The 14,993-nt window shown below is 46.3% G+C and overlaps 1 protein-coding gene across 5 annotated transcripts in view; it reads right to left on the reverse strand.

Moving 5' to 3' along the window:
• CSNK1A1 (casein kinase 1 alpha 1) overlaps positions 1-12,562 on the reverse strand; it is a 32,384-nt gene extending 19,822 nt beyond the window's left edge. For all 5 annotated transcript variants that reach the window (XM_039701465.1, XM_039701464.1, XM_039701462.1 and 2 more), the window contains exons 1-3: positions 12,058-12,562; positions 11,188-11,294; positions 399-525 (exon numbers count right to left, since the gene is read on the reverse strand). In XM_039701465.1, the coding sequence (XP_039557399.1) occupies positions 399-525; positions 11,188-11,294; positions 12,058-12,180 (357 nt within the window). In that variant the 5' untranslated portion in view covers positions 12,181-12,562. The remainder of the gene's footprint in view (positions 1-398; positions 526-11,187; positions 11,295-12,057) is intronic.
• Between the last annotated feature and the right edge of the window lie 2,431 nt (positions 12,563-14,993).

Here is a 14,993-nt window from a genome sequence, read left to right on the forward strand (position 1 = left end):
ATCTGAAAAATATAAAAGCTCAAACCTGAGGCATCACTGGAGGCTACAGGAGGGTGTGAGAGCACAGGGACAGACTTGTTGTCACCACAGGTCCCACTGAATCACAATCTCCCACAACTGGAGACTCTTTCAGCCCCCCTGCCACAGCCCCCGTGGTGATACTGGCAGTGAATCCACCCAAATGAGTCTGAATATTTTAATGAAGCTGCCCTCAAAGCAGCAGCACACAGGAGCTGGCAGCTGCAGGGCCCTCCCACCCGGTGCAGAGCACCCAGAAACCACCACTACTTTGCCCTCATTTAGTGCTCACTTGGTGTCTAAAACACTGCAGCAATGATTTAACCCACTGTGCAGGAACCCCCGGGCTCTGCAGCTGCTCCCAGCAGCTGTGCACATACCTGGTCTGCTAGCATAAGTACTGTTTTCATGGTAAACCTGCGAGAACAGAAGTTGAAGAGGTCTTCCAGGCTGGGCCCCAGAAGATCCATGACTAGAACATTGTAGTCCTTTTCTTGACCATACCACCTGCAAGAAAGGAAATGATCCAGCATTATTAGCAGGAATCCTGATGCAGTCCAGGGTACCCTCAATGCTCTCAGCTGCAAGAGCATGTTGCTGACTAATGTTCCATCTTGAAAGCTAATGAGAAATTAATGCTGCTAATATCTTATTTTTACTGGAAACAAAAGTCTGAGCACAAACCAGAACACACAAGTTGGCAATCTTCCCTGAAGAGAAAACACCATTCCACTTCAACAACCAAAATACCAAACACCAGAAGGAAAATGCAGCCAAAGCAGCAGTGTCCTCACACTGAGAGGTGTGTACAACAAATTCCTCTGCAGGACACCTTACCCTCATTGTTCCTGCATCATTTCACTTCACAAAACCATCTTGACATGCCTTAGGTTTTGTTTTCAGGTCTGACTTCTCTCCACCAGACCAAAGCAGTTCACTCACATACTTTTTAATTTTATTTCTCAATTTATAAAATGCCAATCAAGTTCTATTTCCAATTAAGTCAAATATAAAGGCTCTTTATCAGGTTTTTAATATCAGAGAGAAAGCAGCACTTAGGTGTCAGAAAAGCAAAAGTAGAAACATAACAAAATATTAATTGCAGCTATATTGTGATAGTAACCTTTCAGTGCCTAATACATAAATTCTGGACAAAAATAAAGGCTAACAATGCTGTGAGGACAAGCAGAAGTCCTTCCAGGGATGTTTAACAGTTCCACCACAGCCCTGCTTTATTGCAGCTGGGGGTGGTATCTCCCCACCTAAGCTCTGAGCAGCCCTGGAGTCACCCCCTGGACTCCTGCACATCTCAGCTGTGACTCTCCACCCCTGAAAGACAGGGCTGCAATATTCTCCTCTCCAGTCCTGCATGTCCCAGATAACCCCAGTGAATGACAGCTGTGTGTGAAAAACTGTTTGGAAGCTGACAGGACACCTGTTTGATCAGAAAGCTGCAATTTTGCCTTTTCTAAGCTCCTGGTCCTTCCATCAAGGACCTACTGCCAGTAGCCCAGGGAGAATTTCCTTTAATTTCCCAACAGTGGCACAGACAAGGTACCCCAAGGATGTGCCTCATAAGAAGAGCATGCAGATAAAAAAATAACTCCAGATTCAGCTAAAGTAGCAGTTGGGGCTTAAATATCTGTACAGACACTGTATTTCCACTTTAGGCAATGACTCCAGCACACCAATGCAGGGTTGTCTGGAAAACAGTTACCACTGATAAAGTCAACAAACTCCTAGGGACCCACAGGATTCCAAGCTTAGCTTAGCTGGGATAGTAAAATAAAATGTTTACAAAGGCAGAGAGAAAAGATTCTATATTTGGATTTGTTTCAGGAACTACTGGCCTGTACCTTCCCACTGTCTGGATCCTAGGAGAAACCACGCCCTTCATTCCTGCATTGTTATAAATCTGATTACAGTTATATATGAGCTGTGGCTCACTCTCCCTGTTTTACACATCAGTCTAAGACCTTTATTCATTCTCTTCATCAGAATGGGATGCAGAAAATATGTATTTTGAAAGCAATCATTCAAATGAAATGTCAACAGAACAGTTCTGTTAACAACTCCAGGGGTCACAGGTGAAAATGAAACATTATGGTCACCCAAAGTAATGAAAATTGCAGCAAATGACCTGCCTAGGTATTCTGTCCTATGAAATTTAGGTTTGTTGATGAAAAAAAACCTAGAGAGCAATGGGCTGAAATGAAGAATTCTGAGGAGTAAATCAAGATCTAGATAAAGTATTATTTTCTTCAAGGGATGGAATTCTAATTGAGCTGCTGAGTGTTTCTGTTCAGCACAGCAATGGTTCAGTGCCCAAGAGATGCAGTGAAGGGAAAAAGATCAAAGATCAGCCTTCAGTGGAGCTAAGAAAATTGAGCCCCAGCCTCACAGACAAGGTGAAGCTGCTGCAAAGGAAGCCCACCCTGCAAGGTACATTTTAAAAACCTTTTTGTTCCTCCACAGGGATCTGTGTGCAGAGTAAGTGCAGTAATTCAGGATGATTGCACAACCCCTGTTTGCCCTATTTCTATGTATGAACAAGAATTCTCATCTCCTGACCACTCTGCTCTGGTGGAAAGCACATTCAATTCTCCAAGACAAAGAAATAAGGCAGAACCTCTTAATATTTCATTTTCACATTTACCTGCCTGTAATTCCTCACTGAAGACTGTGACACCTATTCATTTCACTGCTGGCAACTGCAACTTCTTCCAAGGTATCAGTGTTTTATTTACTTTGCTAACACTCCCAAGTAAGTTTTCATTTCCCTTGGAACATTTCCAGGGAAAATGGGATTAAGAAGTAAAGCAACATCGTGTCCACTCAAGGTGTAAGAGCTGCTACTACTGGCAGCTCTGAATGAAAGAACTTTAGAAGTCTTGGCTTTTCTTAGGAGAACCTGGATGTTAGGATATATAAATGCTGGTGTCCCAAAAAGAGATCTTCACAAGTTCTTCTATGCACCAGCAGGGAAACTTGGAATTTTTTATCCAATATGAGGGAATGATTCATACAAAGCCCTGGGCAACTGTTGGGTGGCACTGGCATCTCAGAGCACAAGTGTGCCCACACGTCTGAGAGACCCATGGACTTCTGTCTGCACACCTGGAGTCCTTCCCCTCATGAAGCAACACATCTTAAGTAAGGAGAGCTGTGGAGGGGAGTAAAAAGTGGCAGCAAGAGACTGAACTACTTGAGAGCCATTTTGGGTGGGTAATTACTCTGATTTAGTTACATACAATGTATTATTTCAAGAATAGAAGCTGAGTTACCAGAAAACCTTTCTGATCTTTCTCTAATTGACTCCTAGTGAGCTTTACATCCTAACACAAAACATGAACAGGACAGAATCATGAGGAATAGTTAAGGGTACCCTTGAGCAGGCAGTGTCACACAAACATCTGATACAGATGTCACAAACCTCCTTGAGCTTCAAGGTGTGCCCAAGCTCCCAGGGGAAAATGCTTCATCACTCTCCCTTCCCTCTGTTTAAAGCTATATAATCAAACTGTTCCAGTTAGTCAGAATACAGTAAACCTCTTTTATGAAGCTTTCTATCAGAGCGTGGTTAAAGGCTGAGCACAGTGACCCGAATGTGACTTCAGTGACTTGTCTGTGTGAAAGACCAAGAGTGGACACGTCACCAAGTTTCCAAATCATGTGGTTTGAGAGCCTGGTCTATAACCCCGGCATAAACACAAAGCTGAAATTTTCTAACTTCTTGGATTTCAGTGTCTGAGCTCTGTGGGAACATCCAAGTCACACCACCCAGCAACTGAAAGTGTTTCGTTTCCAAATAACACACAATAAAGCAGGTATGATGTCAGGTCACATGCCAAGTGGATGTTTACTTGAGCTGACATGGGTGGGTTCTAAATTCTCTTTGCTAACCTTGAGACAAGGAAGTGAAGTGTTGATGCATATCTAATACTTGGTGGCAAACACTGCAGTCAGCTCTACCCAAACTTAAAATCCTTTTGCCTTTTCAGAGCTGCATCTTTCAAAAAATCAATGATTTCTATTTCAGCAACTGCGTAATTTGTAAATAATGTCAAGGACAAAAGAAATGTTTGAGGAAGTGTTTTTTAACAGCTTGGTTGGTTTTGTTTGCATTTTTTATTTGTTTTACCTGAGAAAACATTTCATTTGGTTATTAATAGTATTTTTTCACATCTTTCTTTGAAAGGGTCAAACAGAACTAGGCAAACAGCAGAGGAAGGGGTGAAGGGCTAACAGAATCACAGAGGCCATGAAATTCCAGCCCAGTTTCACAGCACTGTGTCACTCACACAATTCCAGTCAATAACCAGCAGTTTCATTCACTACACTGGCAATTATAATAATTATAACAGGGTAACAAACCCAGCAAAAGTACCCAAAATGTGTGAGAAATAAATAAAAGTATTTAGAAGATTCACATTTAAAAAAATAATGAAGAAATTTTTAAAAATTCAGATCAAGATGAAGACATCTTTCTTTGAAAGGGTCAAACAGAACTAGGCAAACAGCAGAGGAAGGGGTGAAGGGCTAACAGAATCACAGAGGCCATGAAATTCCAGCCCAGTTTCACAGCACTGTGTCACTCACACAATTCCAGTCAATAACCAGCAGTTTCATTCACTACACTGGCAATTATAATAATTATAACAGGGTAACAAACCCAGCAAAAGTACCCAAAATGTGTGAGAAATAAATAAAAGTATTTAGAAGATTCACATTTAAAAAAATAAAATAATGAATAAATTTTTAAAAATTCAGATCAAGATGAAGGAAATGACTGAATTAGTAAATGACAGCTGCAAGCCACTGGCAAAGAAACCCCAAATCCCAGAATTCTGAAGACACAGAGGCAATAAACTCCCTTTGCCTACAGCTTATACAAAAAATCAGAACATGAGCTCAATGTCACAAGAACTGTTCCCACCAGCAGACAAACCACGACAAGAACATTTTGTTCCAATTGAATAAAAGCTCTCCTCCATCAACACCTGCCTTGCCAGGTAAGCCATCCTCCACTACAGGCTCCTGTCAGCTCCATCACTGGCTATTCCCACTGGGGCTCTGGCAACCTGGAATTACACACACAGCTACAGGAGGCTGCAATTTTGTCAGACAAAAAACATTTCCTGGTGCTTCACTGCAGGGAAGGACAATTCTTCCAACACTGAATATCTGAACTCAAACCTTTCCACTTCCAGAAACGTTTATACCCATTACAAAAAGGGTGATTCTGACTTCTTTGACATTACATAAACTTTTACCACTTCTATAAATTATGGTGTGTGACACTATGATTAGTCTGTGTAATCCTATGTAATTAAGTTTCTCAGCACTTGTATTTTCAAGCAACAAGTGAAAGAGCTCTTGTGACAGAAATGGAGATTATCAGAAGAAATAAAATGGATTAAAAAGCTGTCAGAACAAAAATGTAAGGTGAAAAAGCAAGCTGGAAAGAATTTGCTAACAGAATTACCTGAGATCACCTAATTAGTAAGTTTGACAAGTCAGCAGGCACATGAGGGGGAATATGCAAGTCTGGAAAGCCTCGTGCACACAAAGGATTCAGACATCCCACAGAAATCCAAATGGCACTGATGTGGTGAACACTCTGGAACTGTATTCCAACCCTGCCAGCCCTAAGTCACTCACACAAAAGTCTCTGAACTGGGCATTAGTCAGATGATGGGGCTAAAGAGAAAACACTGAGCTCCCTGTAATTACACAGCTCTGATATCCCTGAAAAATACCAGCTTATCCCACCAGGAAAAGGGCAGCTGCTCCACACAGAACTGGGAATTGGGATCACTGCAAGCCCTGTCACCAGCTCAGGAAAGGAAACCCAAACCCCAACAAGGGCACAAGCAGGAAAAATAGGAGGGCTGTGACCTCTGCAATCATTTACTCAAACAGCTCAGGGCAGTTATGGAGTTATGGAATTATTCCTCATAGATACAGGAGGATGGGAAAAGGTTTTTAACAAAAATCAGGGAAAAAAGAACTGGTGGTTGGCTGCCTGTGGTCCAAGCTTTGTCTTCAGGCACAGAAGCTCTCTGTGTCCAGCAACACAATCATGAGCACTGCCCTGCTGGCCTAGAAAGTTGTGATGTTGCACCTGACTGATTCAGACATTCCTGCTCCCATGTTCTCAGCACAGACATCTCCTGACAAATAATGACAGTGCAGACAAACTGGAAAGTGAATTATGCCTGTAAAAATCCACTGAGTCTTACACTGAAGCAACACACAAGAGGAAGGTAATCCATCAGAGATTCATTCCTAAATTGACACATATTTTATATTTCTGCTTTATCTCCCCTGAAACTAGAAAAGCACTTAATTTCAAACCAGCTAGGAGTAATAGAAATGAACTGCACATAACATGGCATGACTGAAATCCTGAAGTGCAATATTTAGCAGATGTCACCTAACGTTAGTTGCCATGGAGAGCATGAATTAGGCCACCCAAGCACTAAATAAAGAAACAGCCATGAACACCCTACGCTATGGAACTGGCTGCACTCTATAAATAAAATTCTGGATCACTTTTTGTACAGTTCTGAGCAACCCACGAAGGATGCCAGCACAACTCATCCCCCCAGCAAGGAGGAGGCTTCATCTGCCCAGGGAGATGTGCACACACACAGCTCCCTGTTCTGCTGAGCTGTGCCATAAACTCCATCAGCACCTGGGGGAAGGCAGGAGCTGAGGTTCCTGCAAGAGTCAGGAGCTGCAGCTCAGTGAGAAGGTGAACCATTAATCAACATCACTGAGGAAAGGAGTATTGTGTCAATTATTTGCTTCAATCTGGAGTAGCACTGACCTCACTGAGTTAAGGCAAAGAGAAAAAAAATTCTAACTTTGGTCCCTCTTGGATGCTTTGAGAAAATCCACAAAGCCAAACTAAGACAAGAGTTTAGATTGGTAGAAAACAAGGAATAAATTTTATTTACATATATTTATTTTCTTAAAAAAGGAACCATAACTATACATTTAAAATAGTATCTTCCATTTTATTTAGAGGCACAAGAAGAGGCTTCCAGTTACCCATCAGATGGTTCTACCCTTCAATATGCAGACTAACTAATAACAAAGTTTATTAATAGTAGGATTTATTGATAGAACCTTTTTTTTCCTGGAGTGGGGTTAGTGAATGTTTTTCTCATGGTGGTTTGGGTTTCTTGGGGGTTGGTTGGGGGTTTTCTGCTGCAGGAAGTTACTGAGAAAACAGTTAAAAATGCAGGTGTTTGAGAGGTGTGTTTACAGCTTTTCAAGCACTGCTAAAAATCAACATTTCGAGTGCTTAAGGCAAACTTGGTTGTGATAACTCTTGGATTACCAACCCTGACCACATTTTTCCATCACAGGTAGTATTTAATGAAGATGTATAAGGGCACATTCTGTTGTTAATAATTATTCAGCAGCACGGCAGCAATCAACGAGAAGCACAAATATTGTTGATAATTTTTTTCCAGAAAACTCAACTCAATTGAGAATTTCTCTCTGAATTTCTCAACATCAAAATATTTGCAAGTGCTGCACTGAAAAACTGAGAAATGTGGAGATGGACTTCTTCAGTTTGCAAGGAAACTTTGCAAAAAAAAAACCACTCACAAAACACTAAGTCAGTAACTTTTTGGTTTTAATTTACAAATAGCTGATCTTCATCAAGGATACAACCAATAGCTGATGAGCACCATAAATGGCAAAAAAACCAAGAGCTGCTGTCCCAGGTAATTTGAATGATTGCTTTTGTGAATAAAGCTTTAGCAGAGTCACTGTGGACAAACACCCAAAAACCAAACACGCTGTGCTGCATTCCTCCAAGGCAGCACCAGGAATTGGGGAATAAAGGTGGACAGTCCCAGCTAATAGGATCAGTGCCCAGTTAACGAGATTACAGCTCAAAATGCTTTGTCACTGAAAAAGAGAGGAAAAAAAAAGAGAGGAAAAGCAGCAAAGGGCAGCTGATGAGGGAGAACAATGAGAATAAGCCCAGCAGAATGCTGGGGCCTGGCCATGCTGTCCTAAGGGCACAGCACACTGGCACAATGTTAAAGCTTGGCTCAAGAGCCTTTTGGGAAAAATTAAAGTAATAATTAAGCAAAATTTGAACATCAAGAATAAAACATAGTTTAATTCTTTTTTTGAGTATTAATGAGGGTTTTGTGAAATTTAAGGGTTAATTGCAGAAATTTTGCTGCTCTTTGGGAAACAATAAGCAGCAAATTTAAAGATCTGAAGTGGTTTAGAATATTCGGAGAATACAATTTCCATTTCATTCACGCCAATCTCATTTTTTTCTATTTTCTGTACAAACATGTTCTATTACAGTGGAATTAAGCACCCTTGTTCAACTTCCATGACAGGTGAAGGCCCACTGTTGACCCCACAGAAATATTCAACTTTTAACCCAAGAACTGAGAATTTTGCTTGTTAGGTTCTTGCAATGAGCCAGAAAGTGCCTCAAATCAACCTTAAAGGCTGCAAAAAGAATTGTTTGGTTCCAGGTAACTTCAGTGACACTGCAGACACATGTTCTTGTAATTCTAAGTTGCCATCACATCTAAAGGCAGAACTCACTTCAGAAACAGGAGCCCCAGTGAATGAGCAATGCAAATCTCATTTATTATCTCAGCTCTGTGAGTCACAGAGCCACAGCAGAGACCACTGAGCGAGGCAAAGTCACATCATGCAACTGCCAGGAAGTTGATCTCGGCCAGTGCATCACTCGAGTAGGTGAAAAACAGGAAAAGCCCATCACTCCCAAGTGAGGAACACCAATTCTCATGTTGATGTGTCCAACTGAGTGGACTGAGTTTTATAAAGCATGGCAATGGGGAAATTTTGGCATGATTCCTTCCTTTCCTATAAAATTCTTGTGCTGCTGCTGTTCAAAGGTGTCACATTACAGAAATTTTACCAAATGTATTGACTTTCCTTCAACTTGTGAATACCCTGAGCCAGGCACAGCTTATTCCCATGTGACAGCATATTATTATAACACAATGGTGGCAATGGATTATCAGTGACACATGCAAAGTGACCTAAGTATTGACTTGGATTCACAGCACCACGGATTCTGCTCCTACTAAACACAGGATATTTGAATATTTGTCACAAGAACTGTGCTGGTCTCCTAGTCAGCTTCATCTTTAAAGAAAATAAACCCAAGAATGCTGGTTTGGATTTTCTCAAGCATCACCAAACCAATACCAGCAGCCCAGAGAAACCCCTCAAGGAGCATCTGGCATGTAAAAATAGATTTACAATTAATGCTGCTTCTGAAAAGAAAAAGTATTTCCAAAAAGACACTTTTCTAGAAAAATACTACAAAGATTAATGTTGTGAGAACCTGAAAGGAGTGACTGACAGCCTTTAGCACAATGAGTCCATGAATCAGTTTGGTGAGTGTTGCCTCATTTATCCAGTCTCAATTTTTTTGGATCTCATATTATTTTTAGGGGGAAGAAAAATACCAAATACAGAGGAAAGCTGCAGTTGAAGCTAGAGGCAAGTTTCTCAGCATACAAGGTATCAGTATTTCCCAGGGCATTTTAACAAAATACAAGAAATGAAACAGTATCTCAGTGGAAAAGCCAAAAATTTGCAACTTGGCCTCATTATAGCACCACTCACCCATTTACTTTGCAAAAAAGTAGTTCAAGAATGCCTGCTTTTCCAGTTCTGTGATGAAACACCTGATATCTGCTTGCTCTGGCTGTTTTCCCAGTTATCCCTGTTTTAGCATGCAACTACACCATGAAAGCTTTCCAAAATGCAATTCCTATTCTTTCAGTTGTGAAATAAAGGCAGCCACATTTGAGAAAAGAATGAAACTGTATTCTCAGAGAAAGACTGCATCTGTTTTCACACCAGCAACTCTGTTGAAGCTGCAAGTGTTTAATTCAGGTATGTTGATTGTGTCCCTGCAAAAGGCTGGAGTGAATGAGGACAGATGGCCAGGACAACACTGTCTCCTCCAGCTCACACTCAGGATCAGAGCCAGTTGTGTTTGGGGGGAGGGAGGAGGGAGCTATTAACCTCAGAAATGCACATTTGTGCTAGGCTTTGTCCAAATTAATACAGAATCTGGGCTATGTCATCGTGAGAACTTTAAAACAGACCCTGAATGTCACTATTCATCCTGTACAAAGTCAGGAAGGGTTAAATTAAATGGAATATACAGTTTGACACAGAACCTAAACTGAAATACTTTGTGAACCTCAGGGAACAAAAATCCTTTAGGCCATTGTGTCAAGGAAAAAAATTACTAACTTTAAAAACAATTATTAACAAAGTTTCAAAAAAAGGAACAACTTGTCAAAAGTCTCAGTGGAGAAAAGTGAACTTTCATGTAACTCTTTGACGCCCAGATTCCGGAGCTGGGCACTACCCCAGGGTAACACCTCCATAATCCCAGGAGGAATAACCCCTCCAGGGACCCTGCACCAGCGATTTTCTGCCAGATCAGGAAATTCTGAAACCCTGCCGAAAGTTTCAGTGGGAATACTGAAGCGAGGAGCCGCATAATGAGGAACTGGGAGGGATTAATCCCCACGGCAAGGCTGGTGACGCATCTGTTGCGGGCAGCAGAAAGGAGCCGCTGCCATTTCATTCCTGCTCCAGCTTCTCCGCAGTCTCAAGGCTGGCGGCTCATAACTATGAAAGGAAAAAAGGCACAAGCCCGAGCACGTCCCTTGTCCCACCAGGAGAAGGGGGAGGGTTAATCACGTCCAGCCGCCATTTTCTGAGCGGAGCAGGAAGACATGTTGAAAAAAAAAAAAAAAAAAAAAAAAAAAAGAGAGAGAGGCAACAAAAGAAAGCAGCCATTTCCAGGGCCGGCTCCCAACTCTCTGCCTCTCGGAGAAACAGCCTCCTCTCACTTTGTTCTAATGGCCGTGAGGATTTCTTGCTGGGTGTCTGGCTCTCTATACAGCCAGCAGGCCTGCCAGAGGAACCCAGCGAGTTGGAGAGCTTGGAATGGGGCATTTCCCCCTTGAACACCCCCAATCCTGCACGGGTAAATTTCTTTCCATGGCAGTGCCCTGCCTCACACTACAAAGTATAAAACAACCGCCAATATACAGTAACAAGCATGACAAAAAAAGCCATGCCGACCGCACAGAAAGGCCACTGGCACACGCGGCTGAGTCCTACCGTATATGTGGGATGCCAACTCCTCCCTGCAGGATCTTGTACAGTTTGCTTTCATAGAGCAGCTGGGGGTGCCGAGCCTTCTGGGACTCCAACTTCACAGCAACTTCCTGCAGTGAGAGGGAACAGGGAGTCAGGGCAGAGCGTCCACCGAGCCTCAAGGCTTCCACATCCCCCACACACCCCCGATGCCAACGCTCTCGGGTCTATATTTATTTATTTCCCAGCTCGACGTGCTGCGTTTTGTGGCGTCTTCCGATCAAATCCACGTCGCGGTGATTTGTACATCAACATCCATCCCGGGTCATGCATTTGAGCTAGAGATGTGGAGTCTTCAGAAGCACTTAAGTGAGGAAGAACATACGTGGGTGTTTCTTCTTTACAGCTCAGAGCCGTGAGGGGGAGGAAGAAAAGAAAAAAAAAACCCAAAGGAAAAGCTGGAAAAACAGGGGGGATCTTCTTTGTTTCTATTAGTGTTGATGAAACGGGATACAAAGTGTTCCCCAGCTGAGGCAGAGGAGGAGATGAATGGCGGGTGAGGGACGACGACTTTGGCCACTCACAAAACACAAACACGTTTAAACATCTTTTCCCACAATGGTTTTGGCCTCTTTTCTCCTCTCCCAAGTGCTGGGTGGGGGAACCCCGCTATGGAAGGGGCACCGAGCAAGACCCTCGCTGGGGAGGGAGGGATGAAGACCCTCGGGGAAAAAAGGGGGAGAATGAAGCCCCTGGCAGAGGGGAAAGAGGGGGAAAGGAAAACCCTCGGGGGAAGGAAAAGCCCACCCCGGGCACAGCCGGGGGCAGGTGGGGCTCAGAGCTGGTGCCCGGCTGCCCCCAGGGAGCTGAGGGGGCACTGCGAGCGGCCCTTACCTCCCCGTTGGTGATGTTGATGGCCAGGTAGATGTCCCCGAAGGAGCCCGAGCCGATCTTCCGCACCAGCTTGTATTTGCCTCCGACAATGAACTCGGCCTTGGAGCCGCTGCTGCTCGCCATGGCGAGGGGCGGCTCTCGGGCCCTCCCGGCCGGCTCGGCGGGATAACGAGGGCTCTACGGCCGCCCCCGAGGAGGGGAGAGGGGCTGGAGTGGGGGGAGAGCGGCGCAACCAAGGACGGTCCCCGCGCTCAGCTCCAGCCGGGGCCCTCGGGCGGGCGCCCCCCCCTGCGCGGCTCTGCGCCGCTGCCCGGCTCTCGGCGCGCTCCAGAAACAGGAGAAGCGGCCCCCGAGGTGCTTGTGCGAGCAGGGAGGGGAAAGGGGGGGGACTCGCGGGGTCGCGGCGGCCGCCGGCCGCTCACTCGGCCGCCGCCGCCATCTTGTGCCTGAGCCGCCGCCGCCGACACAAAATGCCCCCGGCGCGCGGCCGCCGCTTCTTCACCGCGCGGGGCGCGCTGGGAGCGGGGCGGGGCGATGCCGCCACAGCCACGCCCCCTAGAGACGCTACACCAATCACCGTCCTCAGCCGGCGCCCCGCCCTCCAGCCTGGGGCGGTGATTGGGTGAGCTGCTGGCGTGCGCATGTGTATAGCAGCACTCCGGCAGTCCGGGCGGAAGAGGGCGGGGAGAGCGGACGTGCCCTCACTCGCTCTTAAAGGGGCAGGCGCCCGCAACGGGCGGGGGGTGTTTGGGGTTTTTTTTGCGGTGTCCGCGCTCACACACAGCCCCGGGCCCTGAGGCACCGGGGATCCGCGACAGGACAGGGGCTGGGTCAGCCAGCACTGGGATGCCACCTCTCGTGTGGTGCTGTTGCCAGGCTTTTCTCAAAGCCCAGGCCCCAGCCTGTGTGGACGACAACAGGCTGGCTCGTGGATAAATAAATGCACAACAGCTTCGTTCCGTGGAGGTGTTTGAGGAAAGGCTGCATGGGGCACTCAGTGCTTTGGGCTGGGCTGCAAGGTGGGGATTGGTCACAGGTGGGACTCGATGGTCGGGAGATCTTTTCAAACCGAGCCATCCTGGCATGTTGAGATTCTTGCTGTGACTGTGGCAAAGCCCTGGAACTGCTGCCCAGGGCTGCTGTGGAGCCTCTCACTCTGGAACATCCCAAACCCACCTGGATGCATCCCCGTGCTCCCTGTTCCTGGACCAGCTCCAGAGGTCCCTTCCAACCCCAGCAAATCCGTGATTCTCTAAAATCCACAGCCTCTTGTTCCCAGTATCCATGGGGGGATCCTGGGGCCGAGCTGTTCCTGTGCATGCACACAGTCTTCCATCTCCCTTCCCTGCTCCTCAGCCCCTCACACCGTGCTCCATCCCCCTTTCCTGCTCCATAATTCCCCCTCAGCCCCTCACATCATGTTCCATCACCCTTCCCTGCTCCTCAGCTCCCCCTCAGCCCCTCACACCGTGCTCCATCTCCCTTCCCCGCTCCTCAGCTCCCCCTCATCCCCTCACACCGTGCTCCATCCCCCTTCCCTGCCCCTCATCTCCTCACATTGTGCTCCATCTCCCTTCCCTGCCCCTCGGCTCGCCCCCAGCCCTCACCCCGGGCCTGTGCCGTGCCCAGCAGTGCAGCTCCTGGGTGACCACTGCAGGTGAGGAGCCAGGAGCAGCCCGTGACACCCGGACAAGGGCACTGCCAGCAGAACCACCCGCCACAGCCACGTCCCTGGTCCCTGCAGCGTCCACCTTCACGTGGCCCCTGGAGCCGGCTCTCTCCTGGCCAGGGTCGCCGTGACCCAGCAGCTCGTGCTCCAGGGGCTGGTCCTTGCTGTCTGTCACAAGTGACATCTCCCGCGTTGCCCCCTCGCTCGCTCTGGGTGAGTTTTCCCTCTGCAGGAACACCAAACTGTGAGTTCCCGGTGACTCATCATCACTCCCTGTCACAGCGGCGTCTTCTGCCGTGCAGGGCTGCGTTTGGGAAATGATTCAGTCTGCAGGAGAGAGAAAGCTCCTCCAGTAATGTAGCTCATGGAAGTAGAAGGAAAGCCTACTCAGGGTGTCTGCTTTGAAGGCAGGCAGGCAGAAACAGCTTCCCAGCTTGCCTGGTGCACCCAAAGCCATGGAAATAATAAAAATATGGATTTTAAGACCTGTCTATGCATGGATTTTTTTTTTAATAGCTGACTGCTTTGGAGAAAAGTGAGATTGAGAGGTCCTGGTTAGGACATATCAGTAGGATATGAAGGTGGAGGAGTTCTCTCAAAGAACAGCATTCACAGGGTGGAAGAAGCTCTTGAACTCACCATGTTGCTTTCTAGCTTGGTAAAAACACTTTCTGCCTGCACAAGTGCAAAAGAGCCCTGGATTGTGTCCATCTGGCTGTGAGGCAGGAAGGGAAATCTGTGATTTTCCTGAGTTTCTTCCTGTGGTGGACTCAGTGAGCTCCAGATGACTCCACAGTGAGAGACCGGGAGGATTGGAGAGGGAGGATTGGCACTCAGCAGTGCCCTGCATGGCAAATATCATCTCCAAGTTCCCCTTGTGTTTCAGGGAGCTTAAATCCAAGGTTTTACTACAGCTCTCTCTGCGTCTCTGATGAAAAAAATTGAAATGCAAATGACTCAAAATCAGCCAGATGCACCAGAAGGAAAACGATGCTCCGAGAACGAGCTGGCCTCCAACTCATTCCCACCTCGGCTCTGTCAGGGAGCATTTGTGCAGGCAAGAATATCCACACTCTTGTCACTCACAGGGACTGTGGATCTCGTGTGGGGGATCTGGGATGCATCACACACTCCTTCAGGGGGCTGGAGCTTCAAGGGCAAATGAGGTATCTTCGAACATCACAGCCATCCCTGAAAGCAGAGCCCCGTGTCCTCAGGTGCCCCCTGTGATCTGCAGACAGCTCAGGGCTGATGTGCCTCTGTCGCC

Source organism: Passer montanus, unplaced genomic scaffold, assembly GCF_014805655.1.
Source record: "Passer montanus isolate IOZ18808 unplaced genomic scaffold, ASM1480565v1 scaffold15, whole genome shotgun sequence".
Classification (NCBI taxonomy): Eukaryota; Metazoa; Chordata; class Aves; order Passeriformes; family Passeridae; genus Passer; species Passer montanus.